At 35.0% G+C, this 26,992-nt stretch overlaps 1 protein-coding gene across 1 annotated transcript in view; it reads left to right on the forward strand.

Moving 5' to 3' along the window:
* The window catches only part of AGMO (alkylglycerol monooxygenase), a gene marked incomplete at both ends in the record, with an annotated part of 343,447 nt that overhangs the window by 141,845 nt on the left and 174,610 nt on the right, over positions 1-26,992 (forward strand). The window contains 5 exons of the mRNA XM_079711695.1: positions 8,531-8,597; positions 11,034-11,099; positions 11,190-11,269; positions 14,926-15,060; positions 16,542-16,658. Of these exons, the coding sequence (XP_079567821.1) occupies positions 8,531-8,597; positions 11,034-11,099; positions 11,190-11,269; positions 14,926-15,060; positions 16,542-16,658 (465 nt within the window). The remainder of the gene's footprint in view (positions 1-8,530; positions 8,598-11,033; positions 11,100-11,189; positions 11,270-14,925; positions 15,061-16,541; positions 16,659-26,992) is intronic.

Genomic DNA, 26,992 nt, shown 5'->3' on the forward strand with positions numbered 1-26,992 from the left:
TAAGTTTTTAATAAAGAAAACAATGGGTGTTTAAAGATCAACTAATTCAGAGCAAGAAGTAAAATTATTTTAATATGGTGACTTGTAGTGTTTATGGATTTTATCCTTTTTCTAAAACTTTAAGTGAGGAATTGCTATAGATTTTCTTGAGGGAGAAAAACCTATTCATACATAAATATATATATATATAAACAATAAAAATCTAACATTGTCACTCATTCTACCTTTAAATTAATAAACTACCTGCTAATAAATTGTAATTTCCATTGTTTTACTCTGTGACCCTTCAAAAGATCTTAACACAGTACTTTACATAAAATATGCACTCAGTAAATACCTATTGAATAAATGAAACCCACATAGGTTATTTTAATTTCCATACAGTCAGATGAAGTTTATGAACAAGGGAGAATTCTCTACAGTATTCTCTGTCAACAAACAATGGGACTGTTTGCAAAGCAGCACTACAGAAAACTAAGCAAAAGCATATATCTCTATTAAGGGTAATTTTCAGCTTGAGACCTGGAAAAGGAACTCAATTTGCTGCTTGTTAAATAACTCTTGTGCCAGTTACACATTCAAATTTATTGTAAGCTCAAATGTCTCTGCTGTGCATTGTAACTGAAAACGAAACAAAACAAAAAAAGAATGATTTTCTCATCCTGCCCCCAAAATCACAAAATTTTATGAGAAAGATAAGTTTTTAGAAAAGCTTTGTTTCTGAAATAGCTTTACCTTTCCATTGACGAGACCATTGGGCCGTAAATAAGCTTCCTATGTGAAGTACCTGCATATCGCTTTATTTCTTTTTGCATCTAAAACCTAGTAAAGTTCATAGAAATTCAGTAAATGTTTGCAGAATGAATGGAATCCCTGACAAGAGACTTTTTGCTCTGATTATTCTGCAAGTAGCTTTTAATAAAAGACTTTGATAAGGACTTATAAATACAGGTTTTAATCCTCTGAAACAGATTATTTCCAACCCTAGTAGAAAACCCTTATTGGTTGTTTGGTACCTAAAATTGTCATTGATTAGTATTTGAGTTTGTATTTAATATTTAGTATATATAATAAATATATTTAATAGGAATAAATATATGTATATACATTAATATTTTTGTCCTTCAGGTTTTTTAATCTGTAAATGGGACTAAAATACTGGAAGGCATTATTGAAAAGTCATAGAAATATTTATAATCACTTACTTTTCAAAAAGATATGCATGAGCCTATAGTTAATTGTAAAGATCTTTCCAAATATAAGATTCTCCAAATTTTTAATACAAAAACACCCATGCATACACATATACATAGATAGGTAGAAAGGCAGATAGATAGATAGATAGATAGATAGTTGAAAGAAAGAAGGAAAAAGTTAAAAAGAGAGAGGGGGGAAGGAAGGAAAAAAGGAAAGAAGAAAGAAAGAAAATTAGATAAGAAAAAGGCAAGTAATCATAATATAACTGTTAGTCCATTTAATTTTAGTTTGGGTTTGCACTGAATCTTGCCACTAATTTACCTGAAAAGTTTTGCTGTTTTTAGTCTGCACTTCAAGCATATGTTTCTTAGTTAAATATAACATAACAGTGATTTTTATATCAGATGATAAATGTATTGGGAGCTGGCTTAGCATTTCCCTTAAATACTGATGCAGTGAAACCCAGAGGCCTGCAGTGGTATGGGTCCCTCTGGAACATCAATCACGCATGATGCTGTAAGGAGAAGTCTTGACTACTTAGAGTCAATGTCGTCACTGTAGCCTACGCTCATCTGAATGCAGGCATTTTTCTGCTACGGAGATTTCATTTCACTTCACCCTCAACCCAGTCACCCCTCAGCATTTATCATATTGTTAGCACGTTCATTTTTATAATGAGAATTCTGTAAAACACATGCTTTTTAAGACATATTTTCCCTATTATAATTTTTTCCTCTCACACAGGGTGCGTGAATATTTATAAGCATCTCTTATTTGGAAAGAACTTTACAAATAACTATAAGCTCATGCCTTCTTTCTTAAAAGTAAGTCGTTATAAGGATTTCTATGGCCTTTCAATAATATATTTTAGCATTTTGGTGCCAGGCTGCAGATAGAAAAACCGCAGGGTAGAAATGTAATATGGTATTCACATATTATTCCAAAATTGGGAAAAAAATAGTATTAAGAGTTTTTAAAATTAGATTTAGAAAGTCTCTTTCCTATCCTCAATAGTCAAAGTGAGGTGAGAGGAGGCAATTTTCTAAGCAATACAGACAAACGAAATACTTTTCTCTTGAATTAATCACTTTTTTTTTTTTTTTTTTTTTTTTTTTTTGCGGTATGGACCCAGCTGCTCTGCGGCATGTGGGACCTTCCCGGACCGGGGCACGAACCCATGTCCCCTGCACTGGCAGGCGGACTCTCAACCACTGCGCCACCAGGGAAGGCCCTTGAATTAATCACTTTTGTTGAAAGGAAATCTTGTCATCCAACTTGACCATCCAGTAATTATTTCTGTATTCTTAACTGAACTATAAAAATCTAGCCCATGTTTCCCACTCAGAAGAATCTGTGAAACTAATTAAGAAATGTATAGAATAGACTAAGTTACTTTTATAAGAAATAATTTCATACAAGACACTAATTTAGAACACTTACTTTGATGCTTGTAGAGTTCAACTCTAAGTGATTTTTCAATTTCAATTGGAAAGACCTATTGAGGTATGTTTTTCATGTAAGGTAGTAAGAAAACTTCTGAGAACTATATCATGGAAAGAATTAATTGCAATCGGTTCATAATAGACATTTAAATATTTGATTTACCACGTGTACTTATTTTATCAATTTCCAAAGCCAAATGATTTCAGGCTGGTAACCCTACGTACTATGAAGGTGTCATCACTCTTTTAGACTTGTAAGTTATCCAGCTCACTCAAAGTGTAACTAGAGGGCGGGTGGGGTGCGCGTGTCATGAGAACTCTCAAAGGAAATTTCAAAAGCACTTGATGACATGGAAACTACATTTTCTATTTCTGATTCACTTCATTGAAACTGAAGCCCACACAAACTGGTGCTAAGAGAGCATAAAGATAATTCAAGAAATTCAACTGCCGATGATTATCATAATTCAATTATGTCATTATCTAGGCTCTGTGATTTTCTGTGTGTGTTTTTTTGTTGTTGTTGTTATTGTTGTTAGCCCCTTTATTTTAGTTATTTATCTTAATTTTTCACCTCACTAAAACAAAAATTATGTTTGGACTCACTTTCCGGGCTTTAAACTCTAAGGACACTCCAGACTCATGTTTTGCCTCTAGCCTTGGCAATAACTACCAGGCTCATTCCCTAATGCACCCCTTCCTCCAACTTCCCAATTAGAAGACAGAAATTATACAGAGCCTCCCTCCTGAACTACACAAGACTAGAGCACAGTAAGACACTCACACCCATGACACAGAGTTTCTCCACCTTGGCACTATTGACATTTTGGACCAGGTAACTCTTATTTTAGGGGAATGTCCTGTGCCCTGTGGGGTGGTTAGTGGCACTAAAACCTACTACTCAGTAGATACAATAGCACTTCCCCCAGCTGAGACAACCAAAAATATCTCCAGACATTGCCACCAGTCCCCTGGGAGCATAATCACCCAAGTTTAAGAACCACTACTATAAAAGCAGAAGTGTGGAGGGCAGTAAAGTTGATTTATCTACCCAATATAATCTTGCTGAGAAATCACTATGTGCAAACCAATGTTGTATGTGCTGTGAGAAACTTCGAGAAGGGTGAGGCCCAGTTTCTGTCTCCACAGAAATGAACACAAATAATTAGGACATAGGACAGACTGACATAAAAAGTAGTGGTATCTTGATATGTACTCAGAGAAAGGAAAACAAAATTCCCTTTGGAAAAATCCAGAAGAGAGCTTGGAAAATTTAGCTAGGTCTTGGAGGTAGAGCATGATTCCAACAGGTCAGGATGGGACATGAAGGTCTTAGAGGCAAAAGAAAGAGAATTGGGATTGGTCTTGAGGAAAAATTTGAATGGCTTTGAATTCCAGATGTTTTGGACTTTATTTAGTTCATTATGAAGATCCTTTTATTTGAGTTCATTTTAGTTTTGATGAGAGGAAATGACATGATGAAATGACATGATGAAACTCATGGTTCCTGTTCTCTTACTTTTACATTTAACTCTTCTTCCTTACATCCACCTTAAATTGTGGAGAGAGAAATAAGGAGTTTGTGACCACTCCAGCAAATCCAGTTCAGAGCGCTTCTGCTGGATGAAGGTTAATCAATAGAATGGATGGAGCTTATAATTATAAAATTGTTACTTTTATTATTTATTTATTTTTAATAATTTATTATTAAACAAGTAAAAACAGCTTAAGAAACAATCTTTTTGGAAAACAATGATTTCACGAAATAGGCAGAAAAAAATGTTAAAGTTACTATCTTTGAAGATTGGGTGGGAAATTAGCACCCAAGTTTTAATAATACAGAAACTAAAAACACAATATAAATAAGAAGGGCAAAGGCAACAACCTAAAGCACTCTGTTTAGGACATTGATTCTTAACCTCTGGGGACTTATGGATCCCTTTGAGTATATTATGAAAATAGTAGTTTTCCCCAAGAAAATACCCATAGTCACATATTCATAAAATTTGGTGTGACACTTCAGGGTGTTCTTGGCCTTCTGAAGCCCATAAATGGCCCTTCTAGACATCCATGGCCCTCAGATTATGAGACCCGGATAGAAAACTACAGGCTACAAGACACAGACTGTTGCTTCAGAGACCTAAGAAGCCCCAAAAGTGCCTAAAATACCATGAGCGCAATGTAGAAGCTGAAATTCCTGGGCTCTTTCTAAATTACTGGATTTCATTTTGAAATGTAGTCAAAAAGCACTTAGTTATCATTTCCCATTAAAGTTCTAAAAATTTAGATTTCTTTTATTTGATGGAAAAAGTGCTATATCTCTTAAAGCAACATGATAGAAAAATAGAAGGATTACTGAGTTGAAACTGAGAAGACTTTAGGGCTTCTTCTAAGATGTTTAAACTTGGATTAGTAATTTAACTTCTCCAAGCTTCAGTTTTATGCTTTTTTGTAATAGAGCTTTGCACTATATTATTTTTAAGTCCTCTATATGTTCTAAAATTTTATAATTTAAATTAACTCATCTAAATCTAAAAAAAAAGCAAGACAAATAACTTCTAAAAATGAGAATAGCTCCAATTATTTTCACAGTAAAATATTTTCGGGAAGTGATTCAAAGCTAGAGGCGTTTGAATTTCTAAATGACTGAATTTGCAAAAGTGGGTGATAAGTCGTCACACTCAGCTCTTATTAGTTATTAATTACTTCTCCATGACTTTGAATCAGAAGGGTTTACTACAAGAGAGGTTCTGACCGGGCTGTCTGAATGATGAATCATTTCCCACACCAAGGTGGTCTTCCCCAGCTCCAAGGTACTCATAGGCACTACAAGGAAATTTAACTCTGGTTGCCTGTGTTATACTTGGCATTTTACTAAAAAAAGAAAAAAAAAGGAATTTTCAATATTGATATCACCATGCTTTAGCCTGCAGAAGCAAAAGATTTTCTTTGAGGAAAAGTACTTGACATTAAAAAAGTAATGCCCTCAGCCAAGGCTCCAATCATCTGAATTCACTTACCATTTGTGTGGCTTTAAATCTGGCTGCACACACACCGGGACCAAGGATTAGAAATGCATCTGGGTAGCAGAAACTAGTTAGTGTAGTCTCCTCTACCCCCTTTTGTTGTCTGTTTTTGTAACATATGTTAGCCACCAAAGACACAAACAAGGATAAAATGGTTTTCTCCTTTCCCATCTGGTTCTCTGCCAGAGATACAAAGCCTGAGCAAAGCATCAGATTTCAATGTCCTGACTGCTGAGAAACCCCCTTTTTGTTCTCTATCCGTCACCATTCTTCTTCTCAACAAATATTTTTCCACCAGTACAAAGCAATGTAGTCCAATAAAACTAGGGGTTATTTCTACTTACTCCCCTCCCAATTTCTGGTCATTAATAATGCATTTGTGGGATAATATTTTTGCCTATTATTTCACAGGGCTGTGGTCTGATGTAAGGGCTATATATTCACAGTATTTTGAACTCCTGAAATTAAAAATTACAGATTTTTTTTCATGTATAAATGAGTTCTGTTGTATGAATCAACCAAAAAGTCTTATGGATCAACCAAAAAAGTCTGTTGTTTGGATCTCATAATACATTTCTTATGGATAACTTTAAAAATGGCTATAGAACTCTAGATTAGAAAAGAGAGACAAGAAGAAAGAGAGAGAGAGAGAGAGAGAGAGAGGAAGAGAGAGAGAGATAACATATTACATATTCTCTGCATTGCAAACATTTGCATCCTTTGCATGCCTGTACCGTAATGGAAATCAAGAACCCCTTAGAAGCTGGGAAGCAGGGAAGGAGGCAAGGACTGTTTCTTTCAGGTGTGCACTGAGTCTAGTAAGGGGATGCTGGTGACACCTGCCCTATGAAGAGATGCAACACTGTTATGTGGCAACGCTGCTGCTGCTTCTCCTTCAGGAACGTGCAGAACCCCACAAGCTGAGGACTGTGTGGCCCCTGCGGCTGTGCACATCTGCAGAGCAATTGCAAATTGGGTGTTTCAGTGTCAGAGGTTGCCAAAAAATGATTAAACCCTGCTATATAAAGAGTTACAACATACATGTATGTTTGGGACTATAGGGATCTATCAATATTAATATTTTCAACTGACTGCGCATTACTGTATATTACTAGAGTAGTAATTTCTTTTATTTAAATTTGTCTTAAAAATTTTAAAACATTCAGAAAAGTAGAGAGAATAATAGAATGAATGTTTCTAGCTCCATAACTTCAATTTAAAAATCATTATGATATCTTGTAATAACCTATAATGGAAAAGAATCTGAAAAATAATAGATAGATATGTATGACTGAATCACTTTGCTGTACACCTGAAACGAATACAACATTGTAAATCAACTATATTTCAATAAAAACACTATGATTTTGATTCATTTTCATCAGTTATTCTTTTTTTCTTTTTCCTTTTCATTGCCAAATATGATGAAGCAAAACCTAGATCTCATGTTACGTATACTTTAGTTATACAACTCCTAAAAAACAATTACATTTTCTCATGCAATGACAATGCCATCATAACTCCTAATAAAACAGTATTTTTATCATGTCATACTATGTTTGTAATCAGTTTTTTCTCATTGCCTATAAAATGTCTTTTATATTTGGTTTGTTCAAATCAGTATCTAAACAAGGTCCCCACAATACATTTGGTTGTTATGTATCTTAAATATCTTTTCATCTGAAGCAGTCCCAGTTCCCTGTTTTTTCTCGTACCACTGACTTGTTGCCAAATTCATGTCAGTGTTACGATTTCAGTGACTATTTTTCCCCTTAAGTAGCATTTAACGTATTACTGTATTCCTTATATATCCTTTAAATGGAAGTTAACTTTAAAGGTGAGTAATTTCTTAAAATATCAATGCATTGATTTTGTCATAAATAGGCTCTAAGAGATCTATTTAGATTGTGATTAAAGAAAAGTAAAACACTGTTATCTTCCATGGTTGATGGAAGAAAGAATAATGTAATTGAGATGAAAAGCATTCCCACATTGTCCAATATTAACTGTATGACGTAATGGATATCTTAAATATGGCCTGCTGTTCTAATTTATGGTAACTTCCTGGTTTCTACACTCTTTAGAGTGTGCAGACTCTGGCATAGGGGATTCTTACTGAGAAATGTTGAGAGAGAACATTAGAGAATAATAGACGCGATTTTAAAGGGTCTTTAATTCCAAAAAAGCCCCTTTACATATTTGACTTTGAATCGTGCCTCAGAAATGGACTGGAAGATGGGGCATCTACAGTAAGAGAACATTTAGGAGTCTGTTTGAATAAGCAAGGATCACCGTAATGCAACTGCAATACTAAGTTACTGCATGACTGATTATTGGGTGAAACCGACTCCAGAAAATGAATATAATACTGGGTTTCCCTTCGCCTAGTTATGCTCTGTTAACATAAGTCATCAAAGACATAGCTGATAGGTGAAGAACATAAAATGACATGAAACTTAAAGAAGTATGCCTTGGCAATAGTAGCATCTAAATACAGTAACATTTGTAATCCTCAGAACATTATTATGTAGGTACTATTATTTCCATTTTAAAGATAAGGAATCTGACTTATAAAAAGCTTAAGTAATTTCCCCAATACCACATAATAATAAATAGAGGATTCAGGAACTGAACTGAGGCAGTCAGTTCACTACTCTTAACCTCACTACTATACTATATTGTCTCTTAGAATATGGTGATGAGCTAATTGTTATCTTTATATGAACACCAGAAGATAGAGAACCTTCTTCGGACTCTGATGCCAACCATGGAACTAGCAATATTTCTTAACCCATATGGGATTTTAATGTGAGTACTTAAATATTATATATAATTTAATAACTATGTTCCTTTTCTTTTAAACAGGTCATCGATAACCTTGGTCCTTTGGAACTGATTCTTAATACTCCTAGCCATCATAGGGTTCATCATGGTAAGGAAATTCGATCTCTTCTTTCATTCCTTCCTCATTTCTTGAAAAATGACATTATTATTTTGTATCACTTCAGCACAATTACCCAACCTAGTCACCACACACTGCAAATAGGCATTTGCTTCTTCCTTCATACCTGGACAAACCTAGTCTATAAAGAAAGGACTGGAGGAAAACAAAACAAAACAGAATCCTCTCCATAGCTGACTTTTTTTTTTTTTTTTTTTGCGGTACGCGGGCCTCTCACTGTTGTGGCCTCTCCCGTTGCGGAGCACAGGCTCCGGACACGCAGGCTCAGCGGCCATGGCTCACGGGCCCAGCCGCTCCGCGGCATGTGGGATCTTCCCGGACCGGGGCACGAACCCATGTCCCCTGCATCGGCAGGCGGACTCTCAACCACTGCGCCACCAGGGAAGCCCCATAGCTGACTTCTGAATTTCCTTTTTGCTTAGCTCTCCTCAGATGTAATGGAAAAAGGAGTTAACCAGCTGAGGGGGTACACACTTCATATTGAGCTTGTTGAAAGTTACTCCTTGACCCCATGCTGAGGGTCGTTCCTGTGTACAGTCAGAGTGTCTTGGTCTTAAAAACTGTTGGTATTTAAGGAAAGCCTAATAAACAACACTTCACTTTCCTGTCTAAATTCTATGAACAAACTCAACATACACTGCTTTTTCCTGACAAAAAAAAAAAAATCCCATGTGACTAGTGCCTAAGGTTTAAAGACACTAGCTTAAGAAATAACGGAAGTATTTACATTTGCGCACCAAAAGACCTGTACAAGAGTGTGCATATTGGCATTATTTGTAATAGGTAATAGGGAAAAAAGATATAATTCGCATGTTTGTCAGCAATAGAACAGATACATTCTACACTATTCATGTAATGGAAGACTACATCGCAATGAAAATTTCCAAACTATTACAACATGTAATGGCATGAATGAATCTCACAAATGCCATTTTGAGAGAAGGAAGCTAGTAAGAAAATAATAAATATTATTATTCTGTTTTTATTTTATAAGTTTCCAGGCATCACAGGCAGTAGTACTGGCATACGTCAGGCCTGCCTTCCCAAGGTGGGCAGGTCCCTTTCCCTGGGGCAGGGAGCAGAGCAGAAGCACAAGCTCCTCCAGGTAGGGAGAGGATGGGGTCCTGCTGCACATGTGCAGTTTCCTCTTCCAAACTCCACAGTCATACCTCCACCACAGGGAATTATTACTGAGTTGGTGCAGAGGTCAAGAGCATTATGCTCTTGCTGTTCCCTCCATATTAAAGGAAACACAAGGACTGGAGAAAAACATGTCCACATTGAAGAAGAAATAGTTGCTAGTTTCCTGTTTGGCCTTAGAGCACCTTCGCATGCATGTTGCTTTATATCAGGCATTCTCAGCCTCTGCACTATTAACATTTTGGACCAGATAGTTCTTCACTTGGGAATGCGGGGTGGGCATGCGGGCTGCCCTGTGTATTATAAGATGTTGGTCTCTACGTATTAGATGCTAATAGTATCCCCTCCCAGTTATGACTCTTAACAGTGTCTCCAGACATTGCCATATATTCCCTGAGGTTCAAAGTGCTCCCTCACCCAACTGGGAGCCACTGTTTAGCCTATGTGTGGCAATGAGTGGTGGATCTGTGTAGCCAGCCCCACTCTACTTTTGTACCAGGGGAAAATTTTCCTTGTACCTTTACGTTCACGTGTACATTTACATGTACAGAAGATGTGTAAAGAAATGAGGACACATGGAGACAGTTGAATTTATTGGAGTAGTGGCTTGGTGGATTAATATTCTCTTTCCTTTGATTTACAATCATGTGGATATGATTGTGTTTATTTAATTTTTTTTTAATTAGGAAACTATGTCCAACTATTTAAATTTAAACTATTATTTAAGTATTTGGGGCATTAAAATATCATATATGTTATGAGTCAATGAATATAATCAAAGGTAACAATTTTTACTTATATCTTTTGTGATGAAAAAAATAGGAAAGTCTTACTGTAAGTGGAAAATTTTCTTCCTGGAAAAGAGGCGGTGAAAAGGTGTAAAGATCACATCAAAATAAAAGAAAAAATATGCATATATTATTGATATTTATCTTATTTCATATTGCCTTTTGTTCTGGACCATTTAATTTATAATTATTACTCTTTAATAGTCCTAAAAAAAAATTACTTAGAATTATCCCAGATCTTTAAAGACCAGAAAAATTGTGAACGATGTTTTTTTTAAAATCTGGGATAATTCTAAATATCTATGGCTTTAAGGAAGGCTTTGCTCTTCTTAGTAAAATCAGTTGGAAAATAAATACTCAGTTTACTAGCAAATAAAGTCTAGTGTTGTCAGTGAAAAGATATTTTTAGGACTATCATTGTTTCAAAATGTATAACTTCCTTTTTCAAAAAAACTTTTAAAAATATTTTGTCTCATAGGCAGAAATCGTTATTGCGTAGACAAAAATTTTGCCGGAACTCTTATTATATGGGATAGAATTTTTGGTAAGTAAAAACTATGAGCATTTTAAAAAGTAAATTAGCTCCTTCATTCACAGGAAGTCAAAAATCATATCATTATTATTTATCTTCCAGGAACATTTGAGGCAGAAAAGGAAAAAGTTGTATATGGTCTAACACATCCCATTAATTCATTTGAACCTTTCAAGGTGCAGGTAATGTACTTGGTTTTATTTCTTCTGAATTGATTCCATCCTTTTATAAATTTTATATTTGAAAGAAAAATCAGCTGCTGAAAGGTGGAAGTACATTACACTAGCCTTGAAAAATATATATTTTAACTGTAAAAGAATTTAGAAATAACTCTGGCACTCAAAGCCTTGAATCAAATTGGGCAGAATACATTTGAAAACAATTCATTGTAAGAATTTTAGAATATGTCTGTTACCTAGAATTAAAAGAAATAGCTCTTTAGCAAATGTACCCTTTCTCAGAATAGACCTGAAATATATTCATGTATTCAGAAGGAGCGGTAGTAAAATGTATAATTAAGGCTGATCCCAGAGTAAGAAAAATATTTGCTTCAAGCCTGCATGACTCTGGTTAGAAATTCAGGGTGAGGCCTTTGCCCTCCTCTTCTTGGATGGAGGTGTCAGGAGCTATTACGGGTTGGTTAGGTTTGCACGTTGCCTCACCTGCTAAGACTTGTTGCCCTGGCCCAGTTTTCTGTCAGACATGTGGTATTGGTTGTTCGCTGTTCTCAATGGTTGGCGCTAGAGAAATGAGGAATGTCTGTGAAGCTCTGATCCGTCAGTAGCAGAGCACCGCAGACACTCCCAGGGGTCGGGACTAGTAAATGAGAAAAAGATAAAAATGCTTGAAAAAATGAAGAGGTCAGTCAATGACAGCTCTGTCCAGGGGACTGGATATACAGCATTCAGAAAGGGAAGAAAGTACAGGTTTATGTTGGGTCTGCTTTTCAAAGCTACTTCTTCAAGGTTTTTAAAGAAAGTTAAAGTAACAAAATAAATGGACATTTATTGAAGTTTTACTATGTGCAGGACATTGCTAACAGCACACATGTTTAATTTAACCATTACTAAAACCTTATAAGGTAGTGGTTCTTTTTAGCCTCAGTTTTTTGGTGGATGAAACTGAGGTTCTCAGGATTTAAATAATTCACCCGACTATACACAGTTTGTTAGATGCTAACCTAAGTAGGGTGGGTTGAAGGCCAAGCCCCAAACTTGATTAACTCAATTTTCAAGTGAAAGGCATTTTTATGTCGCCGTTCAGAAGAGAAAAGTTGATTATTTCTCTTCTTTCTTCTCAACTAGTGGCATTTCTCTCTCTGTCTTTCGTTCTCTCTCTCTTTTGATTAGGCATTACCAAGAATATGATAGATTTTTTCCAGGAGAATACTAACATATATTTCCAGGTACTTCCTTAATAATAAACATTTCTAGGTACCTTCTTTATAGAACTGAAATCAGTTTCAAGATAATACATTGAGAGCCTCTTCTTCACTGGGCGTGGTCTTGTCTTCATAATGTAGAGATTAAGAAGGAAATACAACTTGGTCTCTGCCCTCTAGGAGAGAGCTTTTCAAACTTAATGTGCATATGAATCATGGGAGGATCTTATTAAAGTAGGGTTCAGTAGGTCTGAAATCTGGCCAAGATACTGTGTTTCTAACAAGCTCCCAGGAGATGCTGACATTGCTGGTTCATGGCAATCCTTTAGCTAGCAAGGCTTTGGGAGTGTACACACATGGAGGAAAAGGGGTTCATATTCGAGATACAATAAGAAGTTGAAAACTGCATCACATGAGCTGCACAAGGAGTTGGATGATTAGGATTTGGAGACACAATATTCAATCACAGGTCTTTATGAGCTGCTGCTAAATCTGCCCTCATGTAAACATTGCCTTTAGCGTAATAATTGTCACAACTGTGTCTAAGTTTTAGTCTCCTACATACTCACTTATATTGTTAGAAATATCAAATCAGCAAGTTTTAATAATTAGGAGTTCCTAAACCTACAAAATCACGTATTTACTTTCACTTGTATTCCTTTATATTAGCTAAATTTCTCACCCTCCCATCAGAGGCATCAAAAGCACCTTGGGATGGCCCCTGTTAGATGGAGAGGCTTTTTTCCCCTTTAATACTAAGTAGAAACCATTCATTTTGCTTTCCTTTGGAGTCCAAGAGTTTCAGGGCATTGGAAAACAAGTAAGTGAGAAAGTACTCCTTATTTAAAAGCCCTGTATTCTCATGGCTTGTGTCTAGAATGATAGCAGTAAAATTTCAGTCAGTTTTTTTTTTTGGTTTTTTTTTTTTTTTTGGTGGTGTTGTGTCTTCGTTGCTGCGTGCAAGCTTTCTCTAGTTGTATCGAGCGGGGGCTACTCTTCACTGTGGTGCGCGGGCTTCTCATTGCGGTGGCTTCTCTTGTTGCAGAGCATGGGCTTTAGGCGCACAGGCTTCAGTAGTTGCAGCACGTGGGCTCAGTAGTTGTGACATGCAGGCCCTAGAGCGCATGGGCTTCAGTAGTTGCGGCATGTGGGCTCGGTAGTGTGGCGTGTGGGTTCTAGGGCACGCGGGCTTCAGTAGTCGTGGGGCTTAGTTGCTCTGCGGCATGTGAGATCTTCCCAGACCAGGGATCAAACCTGTGTTCCCTGCATTGGCAGGTGGATTCTTAACCACTCTGCCACCAGGGAAGTCTTGTACTCAGTTTTTAAAATAACAAAACAGGTAAGTATATTAATGTGTGTTGTAACATTAATTTTCTGTGTTATTATTATTGCAAAGCCTCAGGATAAGTTTCCATCTAACATTTCCTTTTTCTTTAAAATCTGCTCAGCTAAATCCTACATTGTTGATTAATTGCTTCAGATTCCTTATTATAATATTTCAAGTAATTTTAAAAACAATTTTTATAATGCTAGCAGTTTAAATTCTGTTAGGGATAGTGAAAATACCAATGAGACAACAAATTCTGATAGAGCCATAACTTCTTTCTACATTAGTTTATCACTACATGTATAATAGGAGTCATTTCGAGAGTCAACAGCTGATGCCCAATATCTAGGATTATTTTTAATCCTATGATAGATTTTTATAACATATATGATATGTATAGCTATTTATCCTAATAGCCAGTATTTGTTGAGTCCTTGTCATGTGTGGGCATACTTTTAACTTTGTACATATCAAATGTGTGTTATTTAATGAATGTGAATTCCTGCTATAAGCCTCAAGGTCAACTTGTGACTCAGCAAACTTTTCCTATTACAGAATGTGATCTATCTATTTAATCCTCAGAGGTCTACCATCAGAAATGGTTTTGAACATTTTTTCTTAAAATGCGGTGTTTGTCTGTAATTCAATACATTAAATAAAAGATTATTTTAAAAATATATAACAGATATGCAATATTTGTATGATTCCATGTTCAACTTTAAAAACCATTTAGCGAGTCTAAAAAAGATGTCATTCGATGTGGCTGTCGAGTGCACAGGCTGCTAGTTAAATCCATTGGAAGCAAATTCTCTGAACTCACATTTTATTCTTTGCTAATTTTCTAAACAATTGCCCTATTATTAAATTTCATGTTTATAATTTTGTGGAGCTTCAGAAATATTGATAAGAACACATTTAAATGTAAAGGTATGCAGAATGCATAGAATGAATTTCAATTTATAATGCAATTGCATATTAATCAATATTAGCAAATTATACATAACCTATATATTAAAGAATAATTTGTAAGTTACATTAAACAGTAAAATAAAATGCATGAGTTAATGTATTTAATCTTTTTTGTTATGGTCTTTTCTTATCTTAAATAGACTATATTTTTATTCTTCTAGTTCCACCATTTACTTACCATATGGACTACATTCTGGGCCACACCTGGATTCTTCAATAAGTTTTCTGTCATATTTAAAGGACCAGGATGGGGTCCAGGTAAACCAAGACTTGGACTGAATGAAGAAATCCCAGAGGTAAATAAAGTTCATGAATTCGATGATGGCAAAGATTAATTTCATATTGTCAGGTCTACAGCCAGCCTGTAATACATGCTGACTTCATGCAAATCTGAAAAAAGATGTTTCCTTAGGCAGATACAGCCCTGTAATGTGTAAATTAATAAGTGGACACCACCTAGGGGCCATTAAGAGGGGTGCCTTCTCCCACGCTGCCTCTTACTAGGGAGCATGGTTTGGGGCAGAGCAGCAGAGGCTGGTTTTCTTGGCTCAAACCCACAGCCGAGAGCCTTTGTGTAGTGCAGAAACCACACAGACACTTATGGATCCGTCACAGAGAGCCTTAGAGAAGATTCAGTCTAGCCTTCAACTTGTCCATGAAAAACTGAGGTCTCCAGAATAAAAGGTCTAAAGTCATACCGAAATGATGTGGTTATTAGATTAGATCACTTTATTCATTCCATAGTGGCGTAGTAGCATTAAATACAGAAATCCCATGCAAAACTAAAAATAAACAAGGTAGAGGTTTAAAACACTGAAAATCAAATGAAAAATTCAGTTTCAATATGGAATTTCTCTTATGAAATGGAGGAAAAGGAATTTATTTCCAATCATTTAGGATATATATTGAGATTGCTTATCAAAATAACTGTCATTGATAGTAATATAGAAACAATAAGCTACTGTTGATTTCAAAGATAATTATGAGTATAAAAATTAGCCAGTATTCAAGAAAATGAAATATGTTTTATTTGAATATTTTTATTTTTCAAAAATCCTGATCTGAATAAGGATATTTTCTCATCCACTTATGAAAGCTGCTGTGTTGGAATTTCCAGACACTTGGTTATGTTCACAGTTAGTTATATAACAATGATCTAACTTGATATAGGTGAAAATAATTTGCTTATTTCAGCTCCAGAAAGTCTAGCCAGCTACGGCTCATTTATTATTTTCCTTTTTTGCAATAGATTAAAACTTTAAAACATAGAATAAAACATTCAAACTGAATATTTTAAAATCATATTGATGCCTAAATCTGCATCATAAGGATAGGATTATAGTATTTCTGGGAAACTGTAGTTTGGGAAAGCTGTTTTCAATAAGACAGTATTTGCCTTTGAAGCATTATTATCTACACTATCCCAAATCACCTTCCATTTTCTCTTTTGCTATACTTTGATGTATAATCATGGACAAATTTTCATATTTCATATTACATGTTTATTTTGTTTATGTTAATCATCAGTATCAATTCTTACAGTGCTCTATATAAAGCAGAGTAGATCAGAATCATAATGCTCCTGAAATGAAAAACAAATCTCCTAATTTTTACATTTTTTCTATCCAAAATAATAAATGTTAGAGTCATTTCGAGGATTAAAAAAGATAGCAAAACCTTTCATTTCTTTTTGCATATCTCCTCTTCACTTAGTGTGAATTTCAGTGAGAGAGATAAGGAACAATATAATGGAAAGGCTTCTTTCTTATCTTCCTAGGTCAAGGGGGAAGAAGTTCCCTTCTCATCATCAGCATCTCGGCTATTAAAGACATATGCAGTTGTACAGTTTGCTCTGATGCTAACATTTTATGAAGAGACCTATACAGATAAAGCTGTAAGTGGTGCTCATTTTAAATAGAGTGTGAAAAAGTTTTCTGTCACTTTGAAGGTGAAAATAAGCTCCCTCTATTAAAGCTGTGCTCTATTCTGTAATAATTTTTGAATTTTGGTAGTGTCTCACATTTAAACAGGTAAAATGATTCTTCTAGAATTAATTTAATTAATGTAAGTTAATTAATTGTATCCAAAGTGTTCTGTATAAGATGTCCATCAAATGGTATATAATTGATCTAAAATATAAGTAGGAAATGATTTTTCACAAATAAATTCTTCAACAATTAAAAGAAAAGTATTTCAGAAGCTAGAATTAAATGTGTTGGGGAAAGCAGACTTTATAGCAATTTCCATGCTTATCTTCAATTAAAGAATACCCTGATAACTTGAATTTATGGGATTTGCAATGTACAGTTAACTTCATTTATTTTGTCCTTTCTAAATATTCGAAATATTCCTGAAGCACAAGAGCACTGGATCAGGGTTTAGAATCTGGATTCTGATTCAGGCATTACCACCTGGGGAATCATTTTTTGGCTACATGAGAATACCCTCACTGCCTATATTTTGGAGAAAACAAAAATAGCATAATTTATGTAAAAATGCACTGTAAACCATAAAAAGATTAAAAACAGAGGTATTTTTAAATATTTACTTTGTTTCACAGATTTATTCATATTATATTCTTCCAAAAAGGATTTACAATAGTTCAAAGAGGTACATAAATTATAGTAAAGTAACTAAGTTGGAAGTAGGTGAAATTGAAAATAGGATGACAGAAGAATGAAAAATCAGTATCTGACCTTGTTACCAAGGAAGTATGTACCTCATGAAAGAACCTCACTGAGTCAGGAATGTTGAGGCCTCACATAGCAGCAATGTATGAGTAATGTTTACGCTCTAAAGAAACAGGGAAAGGGGACTTCCATTTCTAGCAAAATGGTGGGTTAGATACACCTACTTCTTTTTTTTTTTTTTTGCGGTACGCGGGCCTCTCACTCCTGTGGCCTCTCCCGTTGCGGAGCACAGGCTCCGGACGCGCAGGCTTCGCGGCCATGGCTCACGGGCCCAGCAGCTCCGTGGCATGTGGGATCTTCCTGGACCGAGGCACGAACCCGTGTCCCCTGCATCGGCAGGCGGACTCTCAACCACTGCACCACCAGGGAAGCCCCACCTACTTCTTTTTAAGGCATATCAAACACCTAAAATTGCTGGACAAAATGTAATTTTTAAGAAAACCCTTTAAATACACTGCATAGATGAGTAGGCAAAAAATTGAGGTACTCCTTAGAGGCTAAAAATGTTGAGAAAATGCAGATCCAATGAGGTGTTCTTCCTGACAGCTATCCCAGGCACTGAAAAATCTCTGTTGATCAAGACCTTAAGGGACCCAAAACAAAGCTGAGAGCCTACGTGGGTGGAAAGTCAGTTAAAGAACTTCAAGTAAAACAGCTGAAAGCAAAAGAAATACTCTCGGCAAGGGGAGGGGGAGGAGGATGAGAAAAAGACATGTAAAAAGGAAACTTACCCATACTGCACTTGGCTTTGAGGCAGCAGAAAAAAGTCTTCCCTGAGAATTTTTGACTACAAACCACATCTCACTCAGATATGGATCCAGGATTTACACTAACCATTGATTTATAAACCTAAACTAAGTGTGTAGTCTCAGATAAGGACTCATGTTTAAAAGACCCATGTTCAAATCATGCTTAGAGCAATCCCCTCAAACTCAGGTCTCAACATAGTCCCCCAGGTAATGTCTCAATTATGATGAACTGAGAGATAAAAAGCACAGAAACACACTAGGAGAAAGCCACTATGACAAAGCATTAACAGAAACAACAAGCGACAGAATTATACCCTCAAAAACAACAGATTTTGAAAATAAAATCAATTAAAAGATAAATTAAGTAAATTTAATATATTTGAAGAAGCAAAAGTTGAAATTAAAAAGAAATTAGAAATTATGGAAAATCAAACAATGATGAAGCACATTTAGAAATAATCAAATTAGACTTCTAGAACACAAAAATATAATGGACATAAGGAAGTCAGTGACTTCATTGGCAGTTTAAAGACAACTAAAGAGAGAATTAGTGCCTTAAAAGAGCAAAAAAAGTATCCATTATGCAGTGCGAACAGACAATGATATTAAAAAACATAACAGAAGTTATCTTTAGACATAAAAAATAGTGTGAAAAAGTCTAAGATAATACAAGAATCCAGAAAAAATTCAGATGAATACAAATAGGATTAGTGGGCAGTGAATTCATAAAAGATAAATTACCTTTTTCAAAGACAGAAAAATTAGTCTATTATAAGTTTTTTTAAATAATTTTAATTTATAAAACCTGTGGAATTATATTTAATAATTAGATACCATTGTAAAAATCACAGTATATTCTATTGGAACAATTCTAAGTATTCCATATGACTCACACAGTGAGTTCTATAAATAAGTCTACTCAAAATAGGTCACTGAGTGTATTAAGAAGGACTCTTTGGTTGTATATGGCAGAAATTCAACTTAGAGTGAATTTATTAACTCATATAACTGAAGAGTTTGGGGTTTTTCTTCTTTAGGCAGTGCTGGATCCAGTGAGTAAAGTAACTTCATCAGGAATCTTCTCATTCTTTTCTGCAGTTATGCATTTCTCAAAGCAGATTCTCCTACAGGCTCTCAACCTTCATGGTAGCAAGATGGTTACCAGCAGCTCTAGCTTTAAATACTTCCACACAAGGAACTCCAGAAGTAAAAGTTCCAAGTTGGAGTCTGATGTTATGGGTGGGTTCATCTGGGTATCACCAAACCCATTAATGTGATCAGGCCTGGATCACAGACCATTTAATCTATCAATGGGAGGACAGGGCCAGTGATAGGAAGGCTTGAAAGACATACTGAGATGATAGTTTATAGAAAAAAGGAAATAGACTCAAGTAGGCAAAAATAACAAATGTTAGATCTATATGAATCCTTCTCACTCCTAAATACTATGTGATTTGAACTTCTTTTCAAAGAATATTCTTTTAACACTTATAAATGTATAGTAACATAATAAACCTTCCTGTAGGATATCATTTTAAGGTATCTATGATATGAGTGTCCATTAGATATCTTCTGTTCTAAGAAACAGATTATCCAATTAAACGTGGCTTAAGTATAACTGAAAATTCAGAGGTGAGTATTGATTAGTTCAGCAGTTCAAACATGTAGAGTTTCCAAAAAGGCTTCTCTACAGTTCTCTGGGCTTTCATTATCATAATTACAGCAACTCAAGGCATCATGTCCTCACACTGTGACCAAAGGTAGCAAGTTCAGTTCTAGAGCATCTTGTAAATTTCACTTAAGAAGGAGGGGAAAAAAGTCCCAGAGTATTTCCCAGCAAATGTCCTTTCATGTCTCATTGCTCAGGACTGATTCACATGCCCACACTGAAACAATAACTAACACTGGTTCATGAATTAACCATGAATGAATTATACCAAGCATAATTCATGCCCTGGGGATAAAGGGTTCGCTTTGCCTCTGAGTACATTCCTTTCTTATACCTGGACAAAATCAGCATAGTATTAGTATAGAAGATATAGGAGATATTTTCTGGTTGGGCAAATAGCAGTGTATGTCACAGTGTGTCCTACTAAATAAAATAGGTTTACAAGATGTTTACAGAGACTATTGGGTAATATATTGAAGAAAGCCATTTCAATTTTAAACATTATTTAAAGACTTTAACGATTGGTATTGTCCATATGTATTTGTGTTTTTAGCATTTAAAATTAATAACCCCAAATTGCTACACACAGTGACTCCAATTTTGGACACTAGACAAGTTCACATGTTCTCTCTGCCCACGTACAATGTTTTTGTTTTTTAAACTACAGAAAAACTCGTTCCTGATCATAGGAGAAAACAATGATTTAAATTCTGGTTTCCATTTTGTGGACTGAAAAAAAGAAATAGGATATGATGTGACCAGAAATGCTTTGAAAACATCATGGAAGAATATATTATGGCTTATTATTTGCTGGTTCATATATGTACTACAACTAATGTAACCAATTCCAAATTGTAGCAGGTTCATTTGCCTTTAGCTTCAAAAGAGACAAAATTTGAACCCAAGAATTTCTTTCAGGAGCAAAGCTTTCTTAAAAGCAGCATGGATTACATCACTCTTAGCAGTGCACAAGTAGATGTCAAACTACCATAATGGTTAGACTTATTAATTGCTTAACCTAAGGTCTCATAATCATGTCTTCAAGTATTACATAATTAACCCATCACTGATTACTTTGTTAAACTACTTCGTTATTTTAATTTGTTCACCTAAGTTATGATTAAAATATGCCTGCATTAATAGAGTTTAGATAATTGAATAACACCAGAAGAAAAGCTACATCATCTACATCTAAATATCTAACTCTTGATATACTGATCAATACTGAGTACAGTTCGCATTATTGAATTTTTTTAGTTGTACTAAATACAGTCTCAAAATAAATTAACCTAATTCATAGAAATAAAAATGAAAATTTATCCATTTTGATTTTGAAGTAGAGGCCTTAATATTAAGCTCACCAAGAGAATTTGAAGGTCTAGGCATGTGTGAGTGCTTCTTAGGTTAAAATGTAGCCAGACAGGGTGTATGTTAAAATATGTAACTCATAGCATGGTTTTCACAAGATTTTTCCACTGTCGTAAAAAAACTATATGAGAAACTCATGTAGATATGTCGACAAAGAGAAATAGCAAGTGATGAAATCCTTTTCAAATTAAAATTAGAGTTGGAGACAGCTTCATCCCTGACACAAATTAATTTTGAAAAGTACATTTGCTTGTTTCCCACACATGTTTTTCTTTGCTAAAAGCATGCTGTGCAAATAGGAAAAAGGTTGCTTATTTGCAAAATTCTATAGTGCCTTTCTAGTCTCAGGGATGTTTAAAAGCATCTGAAGACATTAAAATCCAACAGCAATATTTTTTTTCCAGATTCACTGTAGCCAATAATCACATAGAAAAGTTGTGGCTGACGTGTAATTGCGGACCCTGCTGTAGTCCCACAGCCTTTTCTGTTTATGGGTTTACCAGAGTAGATAAATACTTACTTGTTTAATGTGTGCAAGTTCTGTATAAATAACTTTGGGAGTCAAAATAGCAATTTGATGGCCACCAAAAAGGTGGAAAAGGCTCACTTCTTTCTTACTGAAACTTGCAATGTTTACATTCAAATATATAGTGTTTAGTTTAGTTATATGACCCACAGTCTTTTATGTTGATTTTAGTTTAGTAATGCTTGGGAAATCAATTCCTCAGCTGCCAGGGTCCACCTCATGGGGTGATATCATGAATACGGGTTTGAAATGGAAATATGGACTCACTAGCATGTTTCCAAAGTAAAACTGTAAAGGCAATGCTATCCTTTTCAATAATAGACATACTCAAAACAGTTTGAATATTTAACAGGGTCTTATAATAGAATGTATAATAAAGTTACTGTAGATATGTCTAACCCAGATTATTTGGTGATATATTTCAATATGAGGCATCTGAGAATATCCAATATAAATTTGGAAACAGGTTTTTATAGTCTTAAATTCCCCTGGTTGCTGTACTCTGTAAAACATTATGGGCACTAAAATTTTGTAACCAATGCTTTCATATTGACATGTTTTAACAGACCCTTAGAAAAAATCAATATATTTAGTGGTATTCTCATAACAGAGAGTGTCGCTTGCACAATTTAGATCTAACTTAGGTCCTACGTGAAACCTCTCAAGTCAATATTCAGCACATACAGTTTTCTTCCAATGCAGCCCACTGGGATTTAATTTAATTTCCTAAAGTTCTTAGGTGGTAACTGAAGTAATATGAAAAAAGAAATGTGAGCTAAATTGAGCATCAATTATAATTTAAATCCATGAAATGAATGTAATAAATGTGTATTAGTAAAGGAAGGATATTAACCAAAGCTACCTGTCTAATAAGCATAGACTTTGGGAACTTAGAAAAGTGATCACTGTGAATTCCTGTGAAAAATCTATTTTTGTCCACTATATTGAAACATAATAAAGTGGGAAATTGAACATTTAAAAATGCCTTTTGCATCAAATAATGAAATATTAACTGTGAAATTAAATATATCTTCATACTATTAGTACTGTCTCAAAATTTGTTTAGCATCAGGCAGCTCTTTTAAACGCTATCATACAATAAATACAACCAACCATGAACTGCTTATAATTTGAATTAAGATCTCATTTTGACTTATTAAAAATATGTAAAAATTAGATACTTTAATTCAGCTTTGGAAACTCAAAATCTCAATGCACAGTTTTTTTTTTTTGTATCCTTATTGGAGTATAATTGCTTTGCAATGTTGTGTTAGTTTCTGTTGTATGACAAAGTGAATCAGCTGTAAGTATACATATATCCCCACATCCCCTCCCTCTGGAGCCTCCCTCCCATCCTCCCTATCCCACCCCTCTAGGTCATCACAAAGCACTGAGCTGATCTCGCTGTGCTATGCAGCAGCTTCCCACTAGCCATCCATTTTACATTTGGTGGTGTATATATGTCAATGCTAGTCTCTCACTTTGTCCCAGCTTCCCCTTACCCACTGTGTCCTCAAGTCCATTCTCTACATCTGCGTCTTTATTCTTCCCCTGCCACTAGGTTCATCAGTACCAAAATTTTAGATTCCATATATGTGCGTTAGCATACGGTATTTGTTTTTCTCTTTCTGATGTACTTCACTCTGTATGACAGACTCTAGGTCCATCCACCTCATTACAAATAACTCAATATCATTCCTTTTTATGGCTGAGTAATATTCCATTGTATATATGTCAATGCACAGATTTCTCTACCCAATGCCCAGTGAATCATGAGGCTGTCCAGTCTGGCTGATGGGAACTTGTACTCTAGCTGGCCCTGTTGTGAGCTCTGGGCATTGCAAGCTCTAGTCCTTTTCTAATCTTTGATAGTTTCCTCACATGCATGAGCTGATATACGAGACTTCATGGGCACCCGCTGCTGATGAATAGAGTTCTGTCTATGCAGCTCTCTCCTCTTTGGTACTCTCTTCCAAATAATAGCCTCCCTGGCTTCTCCCAAATCCCAGCTCCATCTCCTCAAATCAGGGAGTCCACTAGGCCCCTCTGAGTTCCCTCTGTGCGGCAGCATAGGAACTTTCTCAAGGTAGTAACCTGGAGCAATAGTGAGGGGTCATGTCATTTGTATCCCGTTTCCCTGGGATCACTGACCTTTGTTGCCTGGTGTCCAGGGTCTTGAAAACAATTGTTTCAGATATGTTGTTTTGCTTTGTTTTATTTTCAAGTGGGAGGGAAAATCAATCCTTGTTTCTCTATTTAGTTGGGTGCACATTCATTATTAACAGTGGAATCATAGATTGAAATATGACTACAACATAACTATTCTTCAAGCTATGTTACTTAAAGTTTTTAAAATAAAAATTTTTGCTTTTATTTCTTACACATTTTTGTAGAAACTCACTATTCCATACCAATTCAGTGCTTCTGAACTATATATTTATACATTTTAGGCAATATATTTTCACCTTTGATATATTTATTTAGTTTGCTTCCTGTTTGAAATTATAGAAAACATTCATTCTAGTCATATTTCTTTACGTATGCTTCAACAGTAACCAAACGTTCTGAAAATACTGAAAAAAAACAATATACTCAATACTGTTATATATATATTTTTAAACAGGATCTTATTTCAATATAGATTTTTGAGATCCATATAGAATTACAAATTGCTTTATGATATCACCTGGAGTTCTGTTCCTGAGTCTATGTTGTAATGGGAAGCATCTTCAAGCCTTAGGTTTCAGCTCAAGGTATCTAAAAGGAGCCATCAGAGTCACAGGGACGATGAGGTAGCAGAGCAAGGGTGCCCCAAACCAAATTTTCTGCCTTCACATCAGAGGTTACAGACACTTAAGTATTAGGAAGTTTTTGACCTTATTTTACAGATGTTTGGGAAGATGGACATTTTGAGTCAAAATAATAACTTTAGTAGATCTTTTCAGAAACTCCTAAAAATGCACAACCCTGATACAATAAAATCAAGACATTTTTATTTCTAAATCCTTAGAATAAGACTATGGAAAGTATTATCAAATTACCTCTGACAGTACACAAAGTTCTTAAAAAAAGAATGCATACAGACACTTACTGTTATTTTAGGACATAGTGTATGGGGCTGATACTTCCCTTTGTGAGATTTGTCGGGTGGGAAAACATGAAAGGTAATTATGTTGATCACCAGAATTTTTCTATGGAATAGTAAGAGGGTGATATCCCCATTCAAGAAGAAAAAGGCTTTCTTCTTTATATACCTGTGGGCAAAGGAAAGACTTCTCACACCTTTATTAATTGTTTAAGCAACATTGCATCAAACATGTAATTCTAATTTTTGAGTTCCTATGTAGTTAATGTTGCCTCATGAGTACTTTTTCTCATCTACTTAAAGTTGCAGGGATGTTTGCTTTTTTCAAGCATAAAAATCTGGAGAGCAATTTCCGCACTGAGAAACCTATGGAAATAAGAGCTACCAAACTGCTTGGGATTTGAAAGATAATTTTAAAGGAGGAAAATTAATTCCTTGCTTCATAAGCTTTTTATAGTTATGGACCTTCTCATTTTTTGTGATAAAGACATAATATATTCAAAGCCTAATTTAGAATAATTCCATTTTAGCACCTTAGGACAGCAATATCTTACATGAAAGATATACTAGCAGTGAATGGTGTAAAATAGTAGTAAACCCAATGAAAAATGAAATTGTACTGTTATAAAAAATTAACAAGCTTCATGTCATTTCACATCTTGTTTAAAACACAGGAGGCTAAGTATTTACAATGGTCAAAGTCTATAAAGTCTATTCTATTTTTCCCTCCTTTTTGCTCTAGTGTAGCTGGACTATGGTCCTACCAGCAGGGATTGAAGTAGTGTGATTTCTAGGCAGGGATTTTGTCTTTCTTGCTCACTCTCTTAAACTCCTATTTACCGCAGTTCCTAGCAAATGCTCAATACATATTCATGGAATGAATGTGTAGAAATCAGAGAAGGTCAACTGATTAGCCTATCAAAGGATATAATATGGAAAAACTTAAGAGTTTCATAGGAAAATGGACTCTCTAAAGGAAGCATGTGTTCAATATTGGATTTCTTCTTCTGGTAATCTTAGTTTCCTTTAAACTCAAACAGTTTTAGGACAGTTTTGTTCTTTAAGAAATTAAACATAGAAATATTAAAGTATTTAATGTTTTAAATATTTAACACAAGCATTTAGTATATTACTATTAAATTATTAAATAATTTTAAGGACTAAAATATTGATATTAAATTAAATATTAATGTAATATTAAATTATTTATTAAGCCAATTAGAATTATATTAAAGGTATGGATAATAAACAGAAATGTAAAATGATTCAATAATTCAGTCAGTCATTCAAAAACCATATTAGCTACTGACTATGTGCTGGGCAATGTTCTAGGCACTTGGAATATAATAGTGAATAAAAAGATAAAACCTCTCTTAGGGAATGAGAGAAGACAGACAACAAACAGCTGGAGAATGAACAAACAAATGTATAAGTGTATGGGCGTGTTAAGTTGTATGGAGGAAAATACAACAGAAAAAGGTTATAGAGCATTGTGGAGAAGTACTCTTTTATACAGGATGAACAAGGACATGCAGTAGTTACCTGAATGGAATGAAGGAATAAACCATAAGGGTCACTGTGGGAAGTCATTTCAAGCTTAAGAGACAGTAGATGAAACAGATTTGAGTGGGAAGGATGTTAGTCATACTCAAGGAAGAGCAAAATTTCTGATGTAGCACAAGAATGAAAGACAGAAATGATTCAGGAATTATATGATAATAGGGGGTATGTTGTGTAGAGGCCAGAATAAGGACTCTGAGCTTTATTCTTACTGAGATTTCAAGCTCCTGGGGGATTTAGAACATAAGAATGATATAATATGACTTAGTTTTAAAGAGATAGCTCTGGCTACATACCAGGGGAGGGAAGCCAGGATAGGTGGACACACAATTCAGAATCAGAGAGACCAGTTAGGAGGGTATTTTAATATAGTAGAGATAATGTTGGGGGTGAAACATGGTATTTTTTGTGTGTGCTGTTTGTAGCAAATATCTTTATTCTGGATGTATTTCAAATATAGTGCTGATGTATTAGAAGTAGATAGTGAGAGAAAGAGTCAAGGATGAGTTATGGGTTTTTGGCTTGAGCAAATGAAAAACTGTGGGTGCCATCCCTAAAACGAAGAGAAGTGGGGAGCGTGT

Source organism: Hyperoodon ampullatus, assembly GCF_949752795.1.
Source record: "Hyperoodon ampullatus genome assembly, chromosome: 9".
Taxonomy (NCBI): domain Eukaryota; kingdom Metazoa; phylum Chordata; class Mammalia; order Artiodactyla; family Ziphiidae; genus Hyperoodon; species Hyperoodon ampullatus.